Source organism: Pseudochaenichthys georgianus, chromosome 5, assembly GCF_902827115.2.
Source record: "Pseudochaenichthys georgianus chromosome 5, fPseGeo1.2, whole genome shotgun sequence".
Lineage (NCBI taxonomy): Eukaryota > Metazoa > Chordata > Actinopteri > Perciformes > Channichthyidae > Pseudochaenichthys > Pseudochaenichthys georgianus.
Window position 1 is genome coordinate 37,750,048 of NC_047507.1, and position 15,049 is coordinate 37,765,096.

General features: G+C 39.2%; 1 protein-coding gene across 1 annotated transcript in view; it reads left to right on the forward strand.

The window, feature by feature from the left end:
- Positions 1-15,049, forward strand: part of grip2b (glutamate receptor interacting protein 2b) — a 366,783-nt gene that overhangs the window by 306,829 nt on the left and 44,905 nt on the right. Inside the window, exons 13-14 of the mRNA XM_034082549.2 lie at positions 10,528-10,673; positions 14,246-14,326. Coding sequence (XP_033938440.1) covers positions 10,528-10,673; positions 14,246-14,326 — 227 coding nt within the window. The remainder of the gene's footprint in view (positions 1-10,527; positions 10,674-14,245; positions 14,327-15,049) is intronic.

A 15,049-nucleotide genomic window follows, 5' to 3' on the forward strand; every position in this document is an offset into this window, starting at 1 on the left:
CGCCGCTTGTATTTATGCCGTTACAAGCTTCAACGTTGTATTTATCATCTGAATTTGCAAGTTTAATATTCTGAAAGCCAAGACTTTATATATAAAAAATATAGAAATGTCCAGATGCGATTGAAAAGTAAGATAGTTTATTCCAAAAAAGGCAAAAATAAATAAACGTTTTTAAACAAACTATTTCTCATATAAACTGATACATCAATATTAAAGGCACAATAAAGAACCAAGCTGTGACGCTCCCAACCAGCAAGGTCTAAAAACGGTTTGCTTCAGTCAGCCACACCAGTAGGCTGCAGCACCTCTCGTTTTATGCTGCAGCACCTCGACCTGCAGGAGTAACGCACTCAAATTAAATAATAAATAATATGCACCACAGAATCTCAGGCTATGTACTCTAAAAAGATAAAATAATATAAACTAAGGAAATGGCTCCTACAGTCTGCATAATGACTATAATATTATACATGACACAAAGTAGTCCCGTTCGTATTGCAACAGAATGTTTAGACCAGCAGAGTAATACAGCCAGACTGACACAGGCCCTTTCTCACTTCTCTTATTTTTCATTTCCTCGCTCCTCGGGCCCCGTCTCAGGTCGACTATTTTCATTTCCTCGGTCCTCTGTCCTCGGTCTCACCGGAAGTTGATTTGTCTGCGCCATCTTGAGTAGCGTCCAAATGGCCTTATTTCTGCCGGAGGAGCGAGGAGCGATAATGGAGGAGCTATAATCGAGGAACCACCAGACCATCCTTCGATGAAATCCTCAGACACTCGCCCCGCCCCCTTACTGTGTATCGCTCACTGATTGGACGATGCAGCGCATGCACTGATCTGATGCTTCTTGACATGAGAGCAGTTTCCCAGCGGAGTGAAGAAAACACATGAACCTCACGAGAGTCACTCCTCAGTTTATACCGTGTTTTCTTTCAATTAATGTATCATTTAGTTACAAATATGTGATATATCTGAACAAAGTGGTCAAAAATCATTTTATTCATTTATTGGAAACATTTTCATGATCGCTTTTTTCGTTTTACATTTTCATTTATTGTCATTTCCATTCAGTCAGTCATTAAGTGCTATTTAAAATGTTAATTTGCTACATTTCGACACAAACAAACAAAGTGTGCAATCCAATGAATGTTAATCTAACTGGGTTTTGATAGATAACATCTCTTTTTCTTCTCTCAATTATTTTATTTATTTTGTGCACTTTAATCAATATTAATCCAACTAATGTTCGTTTATACATTTTAAGAATGGCGTTTATCTTTTTTGAGAATGAGTTCTTATTTGATTTTATTTATTTGGGTCTACAACAGATGATACAAATGTTTGTGTCAGTAAATGTGTACTAACAGAGGCGGGGGTGTTTGTGGAAATAACGGGGACAGAGCTGCTGTCAGACGATCAGCTGTGCAGCGTCATCACAAACGGAAGTCGCTTCACGTGACGCTCCGGAGGAAAGGACGTCCCATTGCTCTTAAAACTCATTTCCCTTCTTCTCGTGGTTTCCTTGCATCTCTCCGTGCTTCCCTGGTGGGAGGGACTAGTCACAGGGAAACAACGCAAGTGAGGGACGCAAGGAATCCATTTAACCGAAGTGAGAAGGACCGACAGTCTCACTCCCTGATAGTCCAATAGCGACGCCTGGACAGGGTCCTTTGGCGTGCAGTTGTGACGCGCCAAGGGTGTTTCTCAATGTCGAGTAAAGCTGCTCCAGAGCCACTATTTCATGCATACTACGTCATCGAGTGCCGCCAAAGGACTGTTCCAATGTCCAGCATACTTGGAATTCTACAAAGCCTGGCGTACTTCGTAGCGAGAAATTTCGATGCTGCACATGTGTAGACTCCGCAGTCTTAAAATCTCCACAATGCTTTGCACACGGACCAATTTCCCCAAATCTGTGGCCGAAAATGTAAGTCGGGCCTCTCATATGACGCACACCTGCACACTTGCTAGCCTGTTCCACTCTTTGTTTTCCGAATGCCAGGAAGTATTCTTGCCTTGCTTCTGAACCAAGTGACTCGGAAGACATGTGCTATCAAGCAAGCATACTCGACATTGAGAAACACCTCGAGTCTCCTTCAGCTTCATAAACGGATTTAAAGAGCTTTCAACTTATTGCAATGTATTCCCATCGGCGGCGGTATTTGACGCTCAGGGAAGCACCGCATGGGTCCATGTCAGCGGCAGTTAAAGGCAATGTGAGCGTCCATTCCCATTGGATAACGGAGAATTTTACACCCGGAAGTAAGTATTCTCCTTACTGTCGATTGATTTTACAGTGATATCTGCACTACTCATCAACTCAAAAACACCAGATCATCCTTGTTATTTACACAACATTGATTGGTTTGGATTGTGTACAATGCTTTTGTGTTTTTCCCCTTCGATTCTGAGAAATAAATAGTTTTTTGGGAGTTTAGGATGGCCGAAAACACTACACTACCCATAATCCTCAGCTATTGTTTGAGACTACACCATGCGCTTTGCTCGACAAACTCTGTGATTATTCCTCAAGCTCTGTGATTGGTTGACCTCCGACTGTATTCCATATGAAAAAAAACGATTCCTAAAAGATAAAATCATACTTTATTCAGCTAGTGCTTGCTTTACTCTTTGAAAGTCATCACATACATGCATTGTAATAAATGGTTCGGCTGCATACACATATGGCTTAGTTCTTTATTTATCTACAGAGATTGGGCCTCAGAATATACCGGAAACTATTCTTTTACCATTCTGTTTTAATTTCACAATAAAGTTAATGGTAATATTTAGTTTGATATTATTATTTTTTATTAACTAGACCGCTGAGTCATGTTAAGAACATATTTTCTGTGTTGCTGTGGGTTTTTCCATTGCTTTTGTGTTACAAATATCAAAACAATAATTATATGTGTGGTCGTCTGTGGATAACAAAATATATCCGTCGTAAACTAAACCGGAAACAGCAGTATAACTTATTGTGTTAACTCTGTAAACTTGACAGCTTTTTAACCCGAACCACCTACTGGTTAAAGCACGTTATTACACGTTTAGAGTAATTGCAATGCAGGTAGATTGTGTTGCTTTTTAATGACTGTTTTTAAATGCCTTTTTCTTAATGTCTTTCATTTTGATAAAGCACTTTGAATTGCCTTGTGTTGAAAGGTGCTGTATAAATAAACTTGCCTTGCCTAAGGTGTGCTGCATGTTTTGTTGAATGTGTTATATTTGATGAAAACATTTAAACATTAAGAGTAGCCTACATACAAAATAGGGGGAAAGAAGAAGGTCAATGATAAAAATATAGAATAGAAAATATCAAGAAGATACTGTAAATGATATCTCGAATAAAACAGTTTAGTGCTGGATATTAAAAATATATATTAATAGGAGGATGTACAAAACAGAAAAACTAATTAGGCTTTATTAAAACATTCATTATTTTTACATTATATTTAATTCAATTTTTTTTAAATGTTTCAAATTAGTTCTATACTGTACATTCCTTATTTGATGACCTTATATTCTCTCTTATATCTGTAATCTTACTTGTCAATTAACCTGATTCTGAATAATAATGTAATGATTGTAATAATATCATGTCAGCAAAATAAATAAATAATAATAAATAAATAAAATAGTTTAGTGCTGGATATTAAAAAAGATATTAATAGGAGGATGTACAAAACAGAAAAACTAATTAGGCTTTATTAAAACATGAAAGAATACTTTAGGTTATGATCTTTTTTTAAATATATGTAAGCAAAAGGCTATCTACAGATAAATATTAAGCCTGACAAAGTACTTAAAGTCTAATATATTGCATGGTTTGTTTTGGGACTTGACAATTAACTTTCCTGCAATGTTACCTATGGGTTATTTTAACCGATATTATACATATTAATGATACTCTTATAAGATGTATGTAGATAGTATAAGAAAATGTGCAGAATATGACAGTTTAATGGTGGAGGTATACACACATAGATGTCTTGTAATGCACTGTTGAGGAACCTGCGACCCAAGTTTTTCATTCATTGCATAACTACACCGTAGTTTTGTATATGATCTGTCAATAAACCTTTGAAAATCTTGAAATCTTGAAAGGGATGTGCAAAATAGCCATTATACAGTCTTAAATGAACTATTAGAGAATAACGAGTAATGAATATGCTTTATAGAGATCTGCAGATACATTTTTAGTCTTCTCAAGCACTATCAAATATCTCGCCTCATTGTTGGCACTTGACAATCACCTTCCCTGAATTTGACTCAGGTGTAACTAAAGTCTGATTTAAGGGTTCTTCATATTTCACGTCATTAATCAGAATCTGTAAAGTAACTCAAATAAATGTAGTGGAGTAAAAATACACCAATGTGTTTTTCATCCCCTAAACCTCCAGGGCTGTACACAGTTTAATACTGGCAACTTCTAATTGTGGGAAATACGAAAACGTCTTTTAAAACTACAATTCCCAGTAGATACGCGCCATAGAACATGTTTCGAAACACAATTGGCCAGCATGTGTAGTTCTGGGGGGGGGGAGACAGACGTTCGACTAGGGATGTAACGATATATCGAATATCGCGGTAAATAAATGTCTCAATACCGTCGTGAGACTGACAAAATCTACCGCGATTTAAAAAAAAAAAATGTTTTATATATATATTTTTTTAATAATTTTTTTTTTTTTAAACCTTTATTTAACCAGATGGTCCCATTGAGATCATTGATCTCTTTTTCAAGGGAGACCTGTCCAACATGGCAGCAAGTAGGTTACAAGATGAACATAAAACAACGGATAACAATAAAGGACATCGTATTTACAGGGCTACATGTACACACCTAGAGACATTGACAAGTACCAACAGTATATTTATATCTTCTGTCAATAAGCCTCACCTTCTTGGCAACAACTGTATTGTTTTTGAAGTGGTGGAGAGACAATGCACAGTTTGACCCACTGCTGTTACCAATGGCCAAAGCATATCTCTCTGTCCCAGCCACATCAGTACCAAGCAAGAGAGTTTTTTCCACAGCAGGGGATATTGTAAAAGCCCAAACATCCCAGCTTCTACCTGGAAATGTGGACATGCTCATATTCCTAAAAGATAACCTTGATGATGCTGAGTGAGTGAGTGAGTGAGTTAGTGAGTTAGAGTTGAGTTACTTGAAAAACTAAAGTGAAACTTGATTTATTCTATTGCAGGGTCTGATTATTATATTGTTGACTCCTTAAAATACTATTATCCTACTAAAATGCTGTACAAATCAGATTTATTATTTAATAAAGAAAAAAAAAAGAGATCACATTTTTTTCCCTTTATTTTTCAATATCGTACCATGGACTTTTTATCACGATATTATCGTACCGTGAGTTTTTGGTAGCGTTACATCCCTACGTTCGACTAATTGGGTTTGTCAAGCAAAGCGGCTGCTGTAGTCCTAATCGATAGTTGAGGATTATGGGTAGTGTACACAAGTGTAGTGTCTTCGGCCATCCTAAATTCCCAAAAAGCTATTTGTTTCTTCGAATCGAAGGGGGAAAACAAAAAAGCATCGTACACAATTTAAACCAATCAATGTTGTGTAATTAACAAGGATAATCTGCTGTTTTTGAGTTGATGAGTAGTGCAGATATCACTGTAAAATCAATCGACAGTAAGGAGAATACTTACATCCGGGCGTAAAATTCTCCGTTATCCAATGGGAATGGACGCTCACATTGCCTTTAACTGCCGCTGACATGGACCGACGCGATGCTTCCCTGAGTGTCAAATACCGCCGCCGATGGGAATACATTGCAATCAGTTGAAAGCTCTTTGCGTCCATTTATGAAGCTGAAGGAGACTCGGTGCGTCACAACTGCACGCCAGAGGACCCTGCCCAAGCGTCGCTATTGGACGATCAGGGAGTGAGACTGTGTTGGCAAGACATGTGGAGACATGCCCGGGCCCTAAGAAGCCTTGTGGTCTGCAGAGCTAGCTTACACATGCTTGATGATGCTAACTGCCTTCTGTTGCGCAGATAGTGCCATGTGTGGGAAGTAAACACAACTAAAATGTCAATTTGTAAAACGTACATTTTCACGAACGCACACATGTCCGCAACAAAGAAAACAAGCCAAAGACAGTCAGTAGTTCAGATAATGCGATCCTGCCTGTACTGTGGTCAGGTGTGCCATGGGTGAGTCCATTAATACAGGGAGATGATATGGAATAGTTCAAGTAGCATAGGGCATTTTGTTTTAATACAATTAAAATGTTTGAGTTTCATTAACCTGTTAAGCCCGAGAGTACCCTAATCCGGGTCCGGCGTGTAGTTTTTTCACGAAACTGTGTCACAGGGCTTCTTAATATTTAAAAACCTATTAATGTGTCATACTCACTTAACGGTTAGAAACTCAGCTAACTGAAGATATGAACCATTTTCACCGAAACAAAGCACAAGTCTCACAAAAAGCGTCTAAATGACCCCTGAGTGAGAAAATGCTAACGCACTTAGCACAGAACTCAAGGTAAAATACCCTTATTACTTATCCTAACTACACATACAAGATATCAGATTAAAGCTGAGATTCCACAGATTATATAGGTATTAGTATCTTCACTGAGAGATCAGAACTTGCGACAGGGGAAGCAAACAGACATCATAACACGTAGCATCACGGAGCATTCACGGGAGATCGTCTCACTTTAGCTGTTATTCTGATCAAAAGTCGTGTTCAATGGCATTAAAACGATAAAAACGCGGCTGAAGGTTAATCCATAGGTTAATCCAATGTGTGATGAATGATTGATAATCCATAATTAAATGTGTATGTAAAAATCGGAGATTTTATATTAGCTAGAGTGTATCGCGGCTTCCGGTTCCGGGGCATTCTGGCTGCGCAGCACTCATTCACCAATGGGTAATGTTTAGATGGATTTTAGGAACTTCCCCTCGATTATATTGGCTCTAATGGTTAAAAAGAGATGTCAATCATCAAAATCGACCAAGGGGGGCCAGAGATATCAGATCCTCCTTCGCACTCTCCAAGAACTTGCTCATGCTCTGCACTTTCCCTCCTCACCTCATACCTCAAAGACCGCACCTACAGGGTAACTTGGAGAGGGTCCGAGTCCGACCCTTGTCAATTAACTACAGGGGTCCCTCAGGGCTCTGTTCTTGGTCCCCTCCTCTTCTCCTCTTCTCCCTGTACACAAACTCGCTCGGATCTGTCATTAGCCCGCATGGTTTTTCATACCACTGCTACGCTGATGACACCCAACTAATTTTGTCCTTTCCCCGCTCAGAGACCCAGGTCGTCGCACGCATCTCTGCTTGTTTAGCTGACATCTCTCAGTGGATGTCCGCTCATCATCTCAAGCTCAACCTTGACAAAACTGAAGTGCTTTTCCTTCCGGGAAAAGATTGTCCCTCTCTTGACCTGACTATCAACATCGGCACCTCTGTTGTTTCCCCGACCCAGACTGCAAGGAATCTGGGTGTGACCCTAGATAACAAACTGTCCTTCACTGCAAATATCGCTGCTACAACCCGCTGCTGCAGATACACGCTCTACAACATCAGGAAGATACGTCCCCAGCTGACCCAGAAAGCGACGCAGGTTCTGGTCCAGGCTCTCGTCACCTCACGCCTAGACTACTGCAACTCCCTCCTGGCTGGTCTACCTGCATGTGCCATCCGACCTCTGCAGCTCATCCAGAATGCAGCGGCTCGTCTGGTCTTCAACCTTCCAAAATTCTCCCACACCACGCCGCTCCTCCGCTCCCTTCACTGGCTTCCGGTAACTGCTAGAATCCACTTCAAGACACTGGTACTTGCGTACCATGCTGCGAATGGATCTGGCCCTTCCTACATCCAGGACATGGTTAAACCGTACACCCCAGCACGTGCACTTCGCTCTGCATCAGCCAAACGACTCGCTGCACCCTCGCTGCGAGGGGGACCCAAGTTCCCATCAGCAAAAACACGTGGATTTGCTATCCTGGCTCCAAAATGGTGGAATGAGCTCCCCATTGAAATCAGGACCGCAGAAAGCTTACACACCTTCCGGCGCAGACTGAAAACTCATCTCTTTCGACTCCACTTCGAGCGATAGAATGACTAACAAAGAACTGCTAATAGAGCACTTATATACTAATAAAGGACTGGCTTATCTAAAGCCAGTTGAGTAGCACTTGAAACGATTGGCTCTTTGAAACCTGATGTTCTTATATGATTCTGTTTTCTTCAAGGTTGTGTCTTCCTGGTCGAATGTACTTATTGTAAGTCGCTTTGGATAAAAGCGTCAGCTAAATGCAATGTAATGTAATGTAAAAGATATGGAAAATGCACCCAAATGACCCCAGAAGTGGGTTTTTTTCTTCTAAAATCTCTCTAAAAAGGTCAAACGTCACTTGTTTTGCATCAATCTTGATACAGGGTACTTATATGTTATGGTTTGGATTCCCAAAGCTATTAGTCTACTATCCCATCATTCAAGGGTGGTTTTCTTTTTTTGGACGGACACTATAATTTACATTTTTTTACTATGTTCAATATGAATTTACTTTAAAACATCTATATTGATTCTGACATTTCTACATCCAACTCACAGATGTAACCTTGCTTTGAGAAAAAAGATGATTAATTTAACCCTTTTAGAAGGGAAGATATATTCATTTGTTCTGGGAATGTCATTTTCGAGCTTGAGACCTGAAAAACAGGTTCAGGCTTTAACAAGTTAAATTGATTACATTGAAATAATCTAACCTTGAGGATATAGCAGTACTTGATTGCTAATTTATTCATGCAGAGAATAAGTCATTGCTACATCATGAACACACATTATACCAGTAGGACAGTATACATGTATTAATAGTGTATTATGTTCTAATAGCCAGTTAGCAGCAGTGCCTAGCATAGCTGGAATACCTTGAAATATACTCAAATTTACAAATAGTGTTTACATGTTTTTCTTCCACAATTGCTTGATTTCCCAGGCCAATGCGTCAAAAGACTGAATGACTACTTGTAATACATCTTTTGCCAAGGAAAGGTATTTACATAATTAATGAGATTTATAGTCAGCGCTAATGAGCTTTATTTTCATTGCAGAGCTGATGTATGCCAGCTTCAATCTAAATGATGGATGTTATAAAAACAGAAATCTTAAACATCCAAACAGCAGAAGCTACTGTAGCCAAAAATAATGTGGTGTTACACAGAAAGGGTGTCTGAAGCGGCTAAACTGGCTTCATCTGTCTATGTTAAATGAATTATTATTATTAAAGGAAGGAACAATTCCAGATATGGGCCATGATGACGGTACACCTACGTAATTGGGTTTTTCTTAACCCTTAGGGAGCATTTTAAATCTGGAAGGAATCATATCCAAGTCATAAAAATAGCTCACTCTGCTTTGAGGAACCTTCATGGGCATTTCAGACTGAAATGACAGTAGAACCTTCTCATATAAACTCGGGACAATGTGCAGGGAATCTGGTCTGGTAATTTTCCAGAGTTTCCCTTTAGTACATAACAGAAGACTGTCATATTTTAATTTGTTCTCACTTGCTCGAAACATTCCATTTAGTTTAATCTTCAGGTGGTGCCCGGGTAGAGCGAAAAGAAGCAAAAAGAAGGCACGACATGGTGTGGATCGCACAACATGGTGTGGATCACACAACGGTCATGTGGTTGTTTTGTTAAAAACCAACATATATATATATATATATATATATATATATATATATATATATATATAAGATTTTGGTTGATTAGCCTTTACAGAAAAAAGTTCTAGAAATGTTGTTATGTTCTGGAAAGACATTTTCGATGGGGTCTTTTTGTAAATTACCCCTCTTTTTGAACCTTTGATGTTTGTTTCTCCTGCCTAATTGCAGCCCCAGTCACTGTACATTCTCTGGACAATATCAGCTCTATTCACACAGGAGATAACACAAATGTTGTACTCGGAAGATGAAGGGGTAATGTCAAATGATTGTCCAAATGATTGGGGCATTTGCATTCTCACATGCAAATATACCAGATACTGTATACCAGATCATTTCAAGTTGGAGTGACTGTTTGTTAGGATCTAGACAAAAGCATATGTTGTATTAACCCAACATGTTGTCAAAAAACTTGTCTTGTAACAAGACCTCAAACTCTGCCTATGGAGAAGAGCCACAATGAAACAATAACTTCCTTCAAAATAACTTTCATTATTTTTTACATTATATTTAATTCAATTTTTTTTAAATGTTTCAAATTAGTTCTATACTGTACATTCCTTATTTGATGACCTTATATTCTCTACTATATCTGTAATCTTACTTGTCAATTAACCTGATTCTGAATAATAATGTAATGATTGTAATAATGTCATGTCAGCACACTACTGCACTGGTAAAACCACATGGGAATGGTAATTTTTAAATGACTACTTCTTTACCAGGTGGTATTCAGGTCATATTAGGGAAGGTAACTTTCTGTTGTATCAAATCTTGCTGACATCACCATGGTAACTCCTTTTGTAGGTGTGGCCTGCTGCAGGTTGGAGACCGCCTCCTGTCAATTAACGGGATCCCCACAGAGGACGGAACACTAGAAGAGGCCAATCAGCTTCTTCGAGACGCGGCACTGACCAATAAGGTCTCCTTGGATATCGAGTTCGATGTAGCAGGTTTGTGAAGTCATCCCCAGTTTAATGATTCCATTACACCAAGATATATTTCCTCTTTACGTCTAGATGTTTTATTACGTTTACAGTGTCCCTTTATTTAAGCGCGAGTCAACTTTGGATTATTGTCAAACATCCAACATCCTTAAAACGATTGGGATTCTTTGCCCATCTACAAGGGTTCAAACCATTTTGTATAGGGAAATTAGAGAGCAAATGTTATACACTGCTTTCTTTTTTAGCAAGCATTTAGCAGTTTTGCTGGAGGATGTTTAAATAGACAAATGTGCACAGAGAGCGTGATCACTGGTCTCATTTGCTGAGAGCTTTGTGGACAGATTGTAATTACAGCTCGTCACTGCAGGGCACAGCCTTCTCTGCATGCTTTTAACCCGATGAAAGGGAAACAACCACACATACCCTTCAGCTGTGTCATTAACTCTGATTTCATTTTGAAAAAAAGTCATTCAATTGCATTGGCGTTGCAGGCGTTTCTGAACTCACAGATAAAGGGTCGATCAATCCAAGTTTTTGAAAGGGGATTTTGATAGCAAATATTTACTTACAAGTATTTAATAAGTAGGATCTGTAGGGAAAATGAATCTGCGGCTTTTCCACAACTTGGCTTGACCTTCTTGTTTTGATGAGTAACATTTAAAGGTGACTTGTGGAATTTAGCATTATCCCCCAAGATGCATCATGTATATCCTTGAGCATTATTTATATGCATATTTACTTGTGTCAAGTCTGCTTTTTTGCTGTTTTATTCTGTCATATCGCAGCAAGTCAGAATGTGTCGCCAGCACCTGTAGATCAGTGGAATAGATACCATTGGCACGTATCACTTTACCCACCTTAGCATGCATGCATGTGTGATTGCATTAGATAAAACAAAACGTGGACCCATTCAGAGAAACTCCTCAACAAACTTGACCCAATTTAAATTAACAGAAGATATTAGGAAGGCCCACAGCATAAACATGGCCCTATAGAATGAAGCATGTGCATGAGAAAAAAGGCCATAAACAGTTTATTTCACAATACATATCAGAAAATAAAACTCATCCATCCTTTAGATTACTCTAATTTTACTCATTTTAAATATTTATTCAGGAATATGTCTCTTATGTACGGAGCCCCTAAGGCAGGGGTCACCAACGTTTTTTAGAGTGAGGGCTACTTTCAAAAAATAAAACAAGTCGGGGGCTACTTTTACTCCTCTTTTTTTTGTTTTTTGCAGTGTATTTATTTAGCACATTTTAACATTATTATATGCTTACCTTAAACATTTGTGTGCTGTTTGGGTCCGTGGGACCCGTTTTCAGTGTTTACTAAAAGAACATGTATGCAATTTAATTATTTGAACCTGCTTTATTTGGGGGTGGACCTCTAGGGGGGTCCGGGGGCATGCTCCCCCGGGAAGATGTTTTTTTAAATGTTGAAGTGAAATGCATCAATCTGGTGCACTTTGAGCACAACATGCATGTACAGTATGGATACAGCTCTCAACACTCGGAAAGGGAGCTGTACTTTTCAATAATCCAAACATCTTTAGAATATGATCACAACCAATAACAAATCATTTAAACTTGTTTATTCTTATCTTATGTTACCTATAGTTAGCATTCTTTCTTTTTCTTTATGCATATTTTACTAATCACTCCCCTTTTAAACTGTTTTTTTTACTGTACTATAGTACGCATTGGAATGATTTCTTACTTTATCTATATTAAATAGATAAAGGTGTGCTCTCCCTAGCTCTCTCGCTCTCTCTCTCCCTCCCTCCCTAGCTCTCTCTCTCCCTAGCTCTATCGCTCTCTCTCTCCCTCCCTATCTATCTCTCTCCCTAGCTCTCTCTCCCTCCCTCCCTAGCTCTCTCACTCGCTCGGTCTCTCTCTCCCTCTCTCTTGCTCGCTCACAGAGGCTGTGTGCTCCTCCGTGGCGATGACGGCTTGCGTTAAAAAATAATAATAAACATATTTGTAAAGTGGGGGGACACAAACGGGGTATCGAAAAGTGCGGGGGACATGTCCCCCCCCTGTCTCCAGTGGAAATTACGCCATGCGTGTGTGTGCGTCAAGTGCAATAAATATATATGCAAGTTGCAACACACACAGTAAAACTCTGCCCCTCATGTGTTGTAAAGGCTGGCACGACTAGGCTGTTCAATGGGGCTGATGTGTTGTGTAGATTCTGCCAGAAGGAAAATCAACGGGGAGGTGCCACATTGCTTTTCTTCCCGACTGCAACGCTGGTTCCGCAAATCAAGCAAGAACGTGATTGGTCGATATTCATTGTGGGGGTGGGGGAGGAGGGGTGTTAGAGAGATATAGAGTTGTAGTAAGTAGATAGAGTTTGCTATGATTTAGGTTTCCTTTATGCATAGGGTAGATTCTTTTAAGTACATTTCCTTTTTTGTTTTGTGTATTTTATACATTTTGGATTTGCTTGGCGAGCTATTTTTAGAACATGCCCCACGGGCGACTCACGTGGCCCCTGCGGCGACTAAGTGCCCGCGGGCACCGTGTTGGCTACCCCTGCCCTAAGAGAACATGGAAGAAAAAAAAGGGAGAGAGAGAGAGAAAAAAAACAAGTCGGGATAACGGGTTATCCCAACTTTTTTTTGTTGAGAAAGTTACCGGTGCGCCATGGAGGAAGTGGAACACACAGGAGACAACCATTTAATTGCAGACTGTTATGTTTATGTGGGGAAATGACAGTGCATACATTATTTGAGATATATTTCGAAGTCAGACTTCATTTTAAGGACACAAAAGTTACCAGTACGAGAAAATAACCCGTTATCGTTTTTTTCTCTCTTTTTTTTCCGATGTCCCTTTAGGGACTCCGTACTTGTGGTATGCTTGAGCACACACTTTAATTTATATATTTTTTGAAGGTTATTTTAAGGGGCCCTATTATACTTTTTGAGGTTATCCCTTTCCTTTAGTGTGTTTTATAGTTTTTCTTGCATGTAAATGGTCTCCAACAATAAAATCCCTATGTTCCCTTCAGAGGGAGTTTCACTCCCACACAAACATGTAACAGTAGAGGCACAACATAAAAACATGAACCTGACAGGAGCATAATTAGTCCTCTTTAAAACATTAGGATGAGCTGTTATAGACAATGTCTATTTTTGAGTCACTGAGTAGCTCTATGACATTATACATATTTGTCTGCTGTTTTGGCAACATTTGTTGTGATGAGTAAACATAGCCAATGAGTAATTAATAAATGAACATTTATCCTGTCAGTGAATGATAAGAGCTTCTTGGAAAGGTTACATGAAGCTGAAGTGACTCAATGGCTTGGTTAAAACAGTCTTGTGTTGGCCTATAACTGGTCATGTTTTGTGCCTGGATGTAGAGTTGTTTTACTGCTGGAATTAGCATTTTGACTCATGCTTGCAAACAGTGAGGATTTGGAGTCTCTGTTTGCCCCAAAGGAGAGCAATTCAGAGGAGATAAGAGCAAGAGCTAAAAGCCTTGTAATTACAAATGTTAAGCGGGTTGAAAATACTTATTTGTTGCTTCTTTATTATAATGGCTTTTCTGCATGTGTTTGTATTTCAGAGTCGGTGGTGCCTAGCAGTGGTACATTCCACGTCAAACTGCCGAAGAAAAGAGGAGTGGAGCTGGGGCTCACCATCAGTGGTGGGCACACACACACACACACACACACACACACACACACACACACACACACACACACGTACGTACGCACACAGTCTGTTTTTTTTTTCTGATGCCACATCACAAAAAATACTAGCTCTACATACAACAACGTTTGGTCATCACATCGTACTTTTTAGATGTTTTGGTCTGTTTGTAATGGTGTCCGACAGGTAAGAATGCGCTAAAACAGCAGATAACACTACCATTAAGAGTAACGTGCTGCAGTTTAAAATGCGAATATATAAACACAAATGTGCCACAACACATGCATCTTGCAAACACCAACCAACCGGGGCACTTGTTGACATTCGGGGATTATCAAGTTGGTCAATTGTCACTGTTGGCAGTTAGCCTGATTCATAATTGTAAGTGTTTCTGTCAGTATAGTTGAAATGACCAAGTTAGCTACATTACCCAGCTAGCTTACAGCAGATCTGCAAAGATATTGGAAGGAATCATGTGATCACATTGTCAAAATACGTTCCCGTTTAGTTTTGAGCTTGCGGCAGCGTTGTTTTTTTTGCAGCATTTCATTTATGCAGCACTTTCAGTAAAAACTGTGCTGAAAAAAACAAAAAAAAAACTATGTTTTCGTCAAGTTGGTAAATGTTTTTTAAACGCTGCGCATGTTTCGTCAAGTTTCTAAAGATGTCTCTTCATTTGCATGTGTTTATGAAACTTTTCTCCTAATGGAAGTGTTGA